We start from the raw sequence: 10,947 nt of genomic DNA, 5'->3' as shown, positions 1-10,947 counted from the left end.
GAGAAACGAAAGAGCAGGCAGGCGAGGCTACAAAGGTGGCAATCGATGTTGGCTATCGTCATATTGATTGTGCTTTCATCTATGGCAACGAGGTGCAAGTTGGCCAGGCTATCAACGCAAAGATTGCTGATGGAACAGTGAAGAGAGAGGACATTTTCTACACTGGAAAGGACCCCAATTTTCCATCGATTGGCTTGAGACGGAGGTGTACTTGCTATTCAGTCTTTCTACAATTCAACTGCCATAGTGTTTACCTACACGCCTTCTTGGGTCTTCTTTTAATTAAGAGACCGCTGGTCATCTGGTAAGCAGACATATTGATTTATGGTGGAGGTTTTTCTATTTATTGGATCGTCACCACAGCCTTAGATCATCACTTATGGACTGTTTCTTCTGTTTCCTTCACTTCACTGGGGATCAGGACTTTCTTTACGTTTTAGATCATTTATGGACACTGATCTATGTCATGACTTTTAGAAAAAAAAATTCTTTTTTTGTATAGCGCATCTTGTTTTTTCCACTTTATGTTATTACTGTACAATATTTACAGGAAGGTGCAGCTTTCTCTACATTGATTTTGTTTATACACGTGTATTATTTATGAGCATTAGTTTGTTCATTTTTATATCTATTAGCGCAGTTGCTCCCACAAATTTTTTTCCAATTATGTATTATACACACGGCTGTAGCAACCTAATCCCCGATTTCTCTTCAGTTTTACGGACATACTGGCCACTAAAGTTAAACAAAAATCACACTTCAAGTTTTAATTCTCATTAGTTTCATTCTTTTTATATTCTGTGTACATTTAGTCCCCAAAAATATACTATATTTATCGGCGTATAACACGCACCCTAATTTTAAGAGGTAGGTTTCAGGGAAAAATAATTAAACTAAATGTTTTAACCACTTCAGCCCCAGAAGAATTTAGGTCGTTGGGTGTCCCCTGAGCAAGGAGCAATATTTGCCTCTCAGATAAATTCCCAATAACGCAAATTATGTTTCTAACGATCTGTAAGAGAGGGGGGGGGGGGGGGATTCTTCCCGCTGAGCACAAACATAAGGAGCATTTCTTTCACTGATCATCACACTAAGACCCCCATACACACTACTAGATTTTCTGCAGATTTTTGTCTTCAGATTAACCAAAGCCATGTAGTACAAGAGCCTGCCTGATTGCATACAAATTGAAACGATTAAGGTTTGACCTCATATTATATGGTTTTGGTAAATATGAGGACAGAAGTCTGCAGAAAATCTAATAGTGTGTATGGGGGGGGGTCTAAGGTTCAGTGAGCTGTAGATACAATAACTATTAGCAGAGGTTCCCTGAGACCAGAAAGTTATTTCAAGGGTTTCTTTGTGGTAAAAACGTTGATAAACGCTGCCCTATACACTCCCACATATCTGGAAGTGCACTGCTAGTTGTCACAAGCAAACTTTTTTTCGCTATAGATTGGGGGGGAAGGGAGAGAACATGTGTCAGGTCAGGTGACTACTGTCACTGGGATAAAAAGCCAAAATTGTAATGCTGTCATCGGAATGGGAGGTTAAGAAAATCTAAGAGGGATTTACATTTTCTGTTGTGTTTCCAGGAAAGGAAATGAAGAGAAACAACCACTAACAAGACATATGCAGCAACAACCCTAAGGGCCCTTTCACACAGGTGGGTCCATTTTTAAAACATCTGCTTGCTCAGTGGGGATCACTCCGTTGATCCCCTCTGAGCTGACAGGCGACAAGTCCGTCTCTGCACACGGTGCAGTATTGGACCTGTCAGATATGACCAAGGCCCTGTCACACAGGACAGATCCGCTGGATCAGTAAGAGATTGATCCTAGCTGAGCCAGCGGATGACAGGTCCGTCTCTGCTCACTGTGCAGGGACAAACCTGTCAGAGCCCAGCTGTCCTCTATGGGAGATCGGACGAAAACGGATCCGCCTTGTCCGTTTTTGTACGATGGACAGATGGTGAACGTATCGCCACACGGGTGTCAGCAGACACATCTCCACTGACATCCGAGCGGGCCTATCGTGTGAAAGGGGACGAATGTTCCACTTTAAATAGTAAAACAAAAAAAGGGTTGGTAGCTATGAAATATGCAGCCTCAAAACAAAGTACGTATATACTCGAGTATAAGCAGAGTTTTTTCAGCCCTTTATTTTTAGGCTGAAAATGCCCCCCCCCCCCCCCGGCTTATACTCGAGTCATGTTGCCACTTACTTGTCTAAGGTGTCTCCGGCAGTCATCTCCGGTGTGTGCGGGGTCTTCGTATCTCGGCCCTCAGCTACCATCCATCCCGCCCATTATTCCCGCTCGCTCGTGTCTGGAGAAGAGCCGCTGCCATAACTCCCGCCCATGCCATGACGCTGTGCTCTATGATTGGCTGCTGGGACTGTCATGTCCCAGCAGCCACCCGCCCACTGTCTGTATTAAAGATCCTACTGCAGCGAGCGGGAGATGAAAGAGTCCGCGCTAATAAGGCAAGTACAGTAATACACAGATAATGATTGGACATTGATGGGACACTGAGGGGGGCACTCTGATAAAAAAAATAGAAATGGTTACCCATCAGTGTTTTATCTACCGTACCAGTAGCTGCTGCATTTCCCACCCTAGGCTTATACTCGAGTCAATACGTTTTCCCATTTTTTTTGTGGTAAAATGAGGTGCCTCGGCTTATACAGTAGTTCTCTCATACAGCTTTTCTGCCAGGTTCCCTTTTCCCTTGAAACAAACTGCCATATTAAAATCTCAAGATAAAAAAAGTGTAAGGTGTAGTAGTGAGATTAAAATGAATCACAAGGCCATCAAGTCCCTCTCACCTTCCAATTTATTTTCTGGAGAAGAACATATTAAAGTCCCAATTCCTCTCCTCCCCTTTCACTTCTCGTGCCCCCAAACAAAAAAAAAAAAAGTGCCAGTCCCCAACCACCCGATGTCAATGCTTTGTCAATGTATGAAGCTGCTCAGGTGACCGACTCAAGCCAACGTCTGGATCGCGGCCTCCCCAGGCAGAGGATGATGTCCGCTTATGAAATATCTGGAATGGATCTCACAGTGGTTTCAATGTAGAAGGGCAACAATAGTATGGAGGGACTGTCACAGTACGATCAGTGCAAAAGACACAAATTCGGGCACATTAAAAAAAACAAAAAAAAAACTCAATAGGGACTGCAGTTTGAACTTGTACAAATGAACGCTGGCATTTTAATGTGTTTTCTTTGTGTCCTTTTCTCCGCTTGTGGGTGTTCTGATGAAATAGAAAAAAGACAATGTATTATAGGCCAAGAAAAAAAAAAAAAAAAAAAAAAAACTTTTACTACATTAAAACTTCTATATTAGTCATTAGTTGCTTCTAGTTATTTTAATATAGGCAGGTACAGACTCGCCTCTGCAAAAATAGAGAGATCTCTAAATATATTTTTATTAAAACCAGTTTCCTTTTTCCTAATGTCATTAAAAAAAGCACAAACCAAAAATGTAACATACTGCAGCTTACCAATCCTTTGATGTGGTGGCTACATCAGTCGCCCCCCCGTTTTCACCTGGTGATCTGGCCAGTAACACACCTCCTGTATTAGGAGCACATAAAGGGGAGCACAGGGGGCAACTTTGGACGGAGGGGAGTGTAAGATGCTCCAGCAGATTTAGATACACTAAGAAACTGAAGCCAAACTCCAGCTTACACTGCCATTACAGCAAAAAAAAATTTGGGGGGGTAAAAGGTTTTCCATAAATAAAATACTCGAGCAAATGCTTAGTATCAGCACTGATGCAACACTAATTATAAGCACCCCAGTCAGCCGTAAATAGTTGTCTCAATGCTCTTAACCGATACGTTTACAGAAGTGCTTGTTCTGTTGAAAAACCATCAGACTTACTAGCTGGATCACCAGATAAAACTAAACAAAAAAAAAAAAAAAAATGAAGCCATCACTTTTAAAAATTGGTAAGCTGCAATATAATAAATGATTTTTACCAAACCCAAAAAGGAAATGATTCCTTTTGGGTTTGGTAAAAATGAATGCATTAGCATTTAAACACTATAAATTGGTTAAATAATGTTCACTGCTTCATTCATAGAGATGAATGCAAGTGCAGGAGATACACAATGGAAATGTATACATAGCACCTGAAACTTATAGATAAAACTGCTGATCCTGCCCACAATCCAATGCTGGGGCCACTGACAGCTACACCTAGGGGAAGATGAGGAACACTCCCTCAATATCTGCTGCTCATCTCTGCCAATCCCTCCACTGGCTTTCCCTACTGTATAAAATTCAAAATACTAACCACAACATACAAGGCCATCCACAACATCGCCCCCAGCAACCTCATCTGCAGATATCGCCCACATCATCCTCTCCGCTCCTCCCAAGACCTCCTGCTCTCTAGCTCCCTTGTTACTGCCTTCGATTCTCGCCTCCAAGACTTCTCCAGAGCCTCACCCATCCTCTGGAACTCCCTACCCCAGGGGTGTCAAACTGGCGGCCCTCCAGCTGTTGCAAAACTACAAGTCTCATGAGGCATTGCAAGGCTAACAGTTACAAGCATGACTCTCACAGGCAGAGGCATGATGGGGTTTCGGAACAGCTGGAGGGCCGCCAGTTTGACACCCCTACCCTGTCTGCCAATAGGCGATCCCGAAAAAACGTATTTATTCAGGAAAAGCTTATTCCACATCCACCCAAGAGCTGTACCCAAGCAAGCCACCTCCATCAGATCATCCCCCAAAGCCATTACCGTTTGTACCATCTCCCCCTTACTTTAGAATGGAAGTTTCACAAGCAGGGAACTCCTGTCCCTTCTTTATTGAACTGAATTGTAATTGTACTGTCGTCCTCTACATTGTAAAGTGCTGTGCAAACTGCTAATATTCACAGAGATTTGATAGACTGCTGCACTCCCAGTGCCATTCCGCCATCGGGGTATCATCTGATCCTAGTTATCATCAGGTTCTGCTGGCAGGTGCCAAGAGACCAGTCCGACTGCTAGATAAGCGTTTACTCAAGCTCCTTTTGTAAGACTAATCGCTTTTATTATATTTAATAAAACCTTTTTATATGTGCAAATGCACTAGGTCGGTGCGCCCTCCTTTTTTCTTTAGCCGTATGAACACCCTTTGTTCTGAGGAGGGCTGAAAGACTCTAGACCAGGCATCCTCAAACTACGGCCCTTCAGCTGTTGCAGAACTACACTTCCCATGAGACATTGCAAAACTCTGACATTCACCGACATGACTAGGCATGATGGGAACTGTAGTTCCTGAACACCTGGAGGGCCGTAGTTTGAAGACCCCCTGCTCTAGACCTTGCCTTAAGATTGGACTACACTACCCGTGTTTAGCGAAAACACCAGAGCGCAGGAGAACTTTGTTTTATTGCACTCCTGGTGCTGCCACGGTTCATCCCACAAAAATCAGTATTGGGTCCTGGCTCTAGAGAGGGACCACCAGGATGTATTTCTGCCCCCGATTCTCAGACACACATCTACCTACCTACCTCCAGATGTTCTAGGCTCCGATTAGACCAGGGGAAACCTGGAGTCCTGTCTAAGAAGATATTTCTCCTGGTTTTGTCTTATAGGAGATGAAGAGACAGACCGCCCTCCCCAAAAAAATAGAAAATAAAAATAAACTCTTCCCACACCCAACTAAAATAAAGGAACTATAAACAAACGTTAAACATGCGAGAAAGGGGTTACAGCATGCACTGCTCTTATTCGTGACTGTGACTTGCTAATTATAAAACCTGCATACCGACAATGTAAAGGTGAATTAGAATAAATCCATGTTTTCCTCAGATCTGTACAGGTGTCCCATGCGCTTCCACAGGTCTGACACATCGTGTGACATTTGTTTGAAGCGCAGTCAGTGGTGATATTAATAACACACCAGATGGAGGTGTACGGATGTTAGCAATGAGGGGTTATAGGGCACCTCTTCAACACACAAAAAGCACAAAGCTTGTTCTTCCTACCTCAGAGGAGATTAAAGCCACTGAAAATAGAGCAGTGACCCTCTTCTGAGGCCAAGAGACAATATTTTCAATTTTTACAGCACTCACTACAAGTCAGTCTACAAAAGCCCAAACGCCTGGTGTTTAGTAATGAGTGGTGAGCATGGATGGAAGGTTGGACACAAGGGTATGGTGACATGGAGGGGGGTCAGCATGCATGTTGACCAAGAGGAACAATGAAGTGCAAAGGCAGCCTTACTTCATGGGGAGCGCCCAGATTACCGAAGCGTTCTATACTTTGCCAACCTACTGCTTTGTTCAGCTGCAGTCCTGAGAGAAAGAAGGAGGAGAAAGAGAGAAGCGGAGCAGTGAGACAGCTCAAAGTAGAGGTGAAGGCTGGAAATTAAGACACTCCTGTACTAAATGCAAAGGAGTCTGATGACTTTAGATACTAATCTGCTCCTGGCTGCCTCACTTAAAAAGGGCAATACAAGAACAGGTTAGCAAATAAGGATCAGAAGACTGATATTATCCATTGATCGAAATTTTAACTAGCAGATGTGCGTTTTATTTGCACGTTTGACAAATCTGACATTACAATACAAGATAAAATATATATTGTCGAATCGTACTTACAAACACCCCTGTTACCTTATACTGGTTTTTGCATATATGGCTTCAAATGGTTGTAAAAGGGAGAAAATCTTCTGTGTGCAGCTCCCCCATAATACTTACCTGAGCCCGATCTTGATCCAAATGACGTGTATGAGGAGAGTAGCTGCTCTTCCAGCTCTCTGCCTCCTCACTGGCTCAGACATAGCAGTGGGAGCTAATGGCTCCTGCTGCTAACAAGTGGGGGATGGGGGGCTGAGCCCCATTCTGTGCGTCAATGAACACACAGAGCAGGGCTCAGGGAGCGAGCACACATGAGTGCCTACGTAGCAAGAGGTGGAGTTCAAAGCGCCGCCGGAGGACCCAAGAAGAGGAGGATCAGGGCTGCTCTGTGCAAAACCATTACACACAGTACAAATACATTACACAAGTATATACCATGTATGTTCTTTTTTATCGTCACTTTCAGTAGGTAGGTGTGTACAGCAAGCACTTACAAAGCATTTGCAAAGTTTTCAGCTAATGACTTTAATGGGTCCGTTCAACTGGGGTCCTATAACTAATTGTTTACTCAAAGAAGTGAAGGAGAATACTGCAGTGCCACATGAGCTGAATCAGCTGACATGACATCCAAGATGGCAGCCCCCAGGCGCAGCTTCAGGGATTATGGATGTCTACAGAGGGAAGGCTTTTTATAATCATATGGGATGATTTTTGTTGAAATAAAAGGGTCTGGCAACGGAGTCTCCAACAAAAGTTACAGCAGTAAGAAAGTCTTGATGAATAGAATAAGAATGTTAAAGCAAAGCAACAAGTTTTCCTTAATCCTTTGCACCTCCTCTGCATACTTCCAGGTATGAATTTTCAACTCGTTTGATGACGCTCTGGGCTAATGAGCGCTGTCACGCGGGAAGGCAATAGCCCTCGTAGCTTACACAGGACTTTGCAGAGCTACTGCCAGCTGAATGAAGCGGCGAATGAGCAAAGCATAGTGGCTCAGGAGGGCCAAGTTAAAGTGAACCTGTTGTTTTGTCCTGTTAAAGTTAAAGTGAACCTCCGCTTGTGATCCTGCATGTTGCCTCATGCAGGTGTTAAGGAAATTTGTAAGTTCTGTATATAATTGTATTCTATTTTGTATTTATTGCACACTGCCCTCACGGCACTGATAATGTTTTCATTACATGTTTGCATTTTTTCGAGTCCCGATTAGAATTAGCCTGCCTATGTTACGCCCCTTGTTACCATAAACGTACAATTGTAATATTAATGTGATACCTATGTAATCATGTGTATAAAAACCTTCAATTACGTCATAATAAAGCAGAACAGTCATTTTGAAAGATGCTGAGTATCTTTTGTGTCTGTTCCCTACTGCAGTAGATATCATTGCTTTGGAATCACTAATCAATTTGAAGATAGGAGTTGCCCATCTATAAAATGTCCAGGTCACAGGTTCACAAGCTCAGGTTCACTTTCCCCTTGTTTTATCACGGATATGGCCCAAGCCCGAGTCCACTATTACCGGGGTAGAACCATATCACATTACAAGAGCGGCCAGTCTATTTTTTCCACATTACCTCTTGACTGCTTTTTGGGCAAGCATGCGGTTTCCTGCAAGGAAAGTGACAATTCCAAGTATGGCCAGGTATTTCAGGGTCTGGAACATGTTCAGATGGGTCCAGTAGACATACATCAGGCCCAGCATAGCTTGGAAGACAAAATGTAAGGATTAGCATACAGAACCAATAGACAGCCAATCACAACAATCAAACAACAACAACAACAAGTAAGTGTGTTGAACCATACCTGCATGTCCCAGGTGGAAGATTAGAGTGCTGGGAGCAAAGCTGAAGTTGGAGATATTCACACCAATCTTAATCCACTACAATGAAAAGGTGTACAAAAATGTCTTAGTATTTATAGCGCCATATTCAATATCATTCTTCTCATAATGAGCCATCAATCTATTTATTTAGTATACTTATTTTCTGGTCAGGAAAATCATTCCTACGGTTTCCTGTATTTGTTTAACTTCTTCAGACCCAAGCCATAGTAAAAAGACGGCCACATGATGGCTCTACAATGCCGGGAGGCCGTATTTTTACGGCCTCAGGTCCTCCAGCCACTGGGGGCACCGAGATGCCGATGCACGTGCCTGGTGGCCGCGATGTCCGCCAGGTACCCACGATCGGCAGTGACAGAGCAGGGACGTGGAGCTCTGTATGTAAACACACAGATCCACGTCCTGTCAGGGAGAGGAGACCGATGCTGTGCCCCTTGTACATTAGGGACACAGATCGGTCATCTCCCCCAGTCAGTGCCCTTCCCCCACAGTAAGAATCACTCCCAGGGTACACATTTAACCCCTTCCTCGACCCCTAGTGTTAACCCCTTCCCTGCCAGTCACATTTATACAGTAATCAGTGCATATTTATAGCACTGTTCGCTGTACAAATGTGAATAATCCCAAAAATGTGTCAAAAGTGTCCGCCATAATGTCGCAGTCCTGACAAAAAAAAAAATGAAATATGTAAATTCTATCCTTTATTTTGTAGCCGCTATAACTTTTGCCCAAACCAATCACTATACGTTTATTGCGATTTTTTTTTACCAAGAATATGGAGAAGAATACGTATCGGCCTAAACTGAGGAAAAAAATAAATAGTCTTTTTTTTTTATTATTGGGATATTTATTATAGCAAAAAAAAAAAATAGTGTTTTCCCCAAAATTGTAGCTCTTTTTTTGTTTATAGCGCAAAAAATAAAAACCGCACAGGTGATCAAATACCACCAAAAGAAAGTTCTATTTATGGGAAAAAAAGGACGTCAATTTTGTTTGGGAGCCACGTCGCACGACCACGCAATTGTCATTCAAAACGTGACAGTGCCGAAAGCTGAAATTTCGCCTGGGCAAGAAGGGGGTATATGTGCCCAGTAAGCAAGTGGTTAAATGTTACTGTCATAGCTGTGCATGTCCTAACCTTGTCCACTGGTGCAATACAAACCAATACTGCGACTACGAATATATGCAATCACTGTTCTTTATAAACAATATGCCATCGCTGAAATGTTATATCAGGGAAAAAAAGACAACAACTCCGCTCTAACTAGTTTAGTGAGATAATGCAACTCCTAGCTTAAATTATAGTATTATTAGAATTCACCGACTACTTCCATTACAGATCTCTAAAGTGAATCTTAAATATTCTTAAAAAGGGATGCAGTGTGTCATGTTGAGTACTACATAATAAAAATTCAGTTTTAACCAGGTAAATATAATAAATTGCATGTAAATAGGTAAAATTTACATTTTACATGGCTTAATCGTTTCAAAGTACAATCACAGCTGAATTAATCACAGAAGTAGTAAGTGCACAATGTAAGTATGAAAAAAAAAAAAAACACCCACACTGGTGTTAAATGTACGTCCAATCATTGCTGAAATTTAACCCCAAACCTCCCTTTCCTCTTTAGAGCATGTTCCAGCATATCAATTTTTTTTTTTTTTTTTTTGTGATAAAGAGCTTTTATAACTTGCGGTGACATCATTAGGCTTGTTATACTCTTGCTGGAACAGCTCCTGGGAGGTCAGTTTCTATTGATATAGGCACAGCGCCAGGACTACATCTCCCCACAGCCCCTTGTGTGTGGACAGGCTCTTGGGAGAAAAGGCAGCAGCATTATTTTGCTGGGATAGAAATGAATGTAGTGATACAGAGAGGGGAAGTGGACAGGTGAATGGTCCACCAGGCAAATCTGACAACACTGATTGGGATCTCAGTGCAGCAGAGACACTTTGCTGTTAGCCCTCTACAGAAAGTGCACACTGGATTTCTGGCAAATCGGCAGAGATGTTTCTGTTATTTCAGAGAAGCATTGCAGAAATGTACTCAACATTTACCCCATCGGTTTTATTTACAGGAATAGTTGGTAGTGTTAATCCAAACCGAAGAAATGACAAAATTCAATTCCTCAGCATCGTTTCTATGTCAGAATATTTTTTGGCAGAGGTGTACAATGAAGTAGGGCCGAAACGAATCGATTAATCAACAACTAATCGATTATGTAATTAAATCGATGACCATTTTCATAATCGATTAATCGGCTAGTAACAATGGGGTTAAAAAAGTAAAAAATGTTTAGCCCTTTATAGTACAAAGAGCAAATCTCTACTGTAAATATGACTTTCACTGTCCCACAGTAAAAAATTAACGCCTTACAGTAGCGATTATTTGCTATTTTTGTACCAATTTCAGTTTTTTTAACCCCATTATGTTACTAAACATCTCATCTCAATGGGAACCCAGCTTGTTCTTAATCCCGGGGCTGCCTATATGAGGTTCCGTAAACACTATATTCATATCAACTGTA

At 42.3% G+C, this 10,947-nt stretch overlaps 1 protein-coding gene across 2 annotated transcripts in view; it reads right to left on the bottom strand.

The window, feature by feature from the left end:
- Nucleotides 1-2,816: 2,816 nt before the first annotated feature.
- RPN2 (ribophorin II) overlaps nucleotides 2,817-10,947 on the bottom strand; it is a 46,324-nt gene continuing 38,193 nt past the window's right edge. Inside the window, exons 15-18 of one of the 2 annotated variants that reach the window (XM_040330539.1) lie at nucleotides 8,383-8,458; nucleotides 8,154-8,283; nucleotides 6,224-6,294; nucleotides 3,182-3,254 (exon numbers count right to left, since the gene is read on the bottom strand). In XM_040330539.1, the coding sequence (XP_040186473.1) occupies nucleotides 6,243-6,294; nucleotides 8,154-8,283; nucleotides 8,383-8,458 (258 nt within the window). In that variant the 3' untranslated portion in view covers nucleotides 3,182-3,254; nucleotides 6,224-6,242. Of the gene's footprint in view, nucleotides 3,255-6,223; nucleotides 6,295-8,153; nucleotides 8,284-8,382; nucleotides 8,459-10,947 lie in introns of both variants that reach the window. The other variant, XM_040330540.1, reaches the window with a different exon arrangement.

Source organism: Rana temporaria, chromosome 12 (genome assembly GCF_905171775.1).
Source record: "Rana temporaria chromosome 12, aRanTem1.1, whole genome shotgun sequence".
In the NCBI taxonomy this organism is placed as follows: domain Eukaryota; kingdom Metazoa; phylum Chordata; class Amphibia; order Anura; family Ranidae; genus Rana; species Rana temporaria.
Note: the sequence above shows the minus strand (reverse complement) of the source record. Positions and strands in the feature narration are given on the sequence as shown.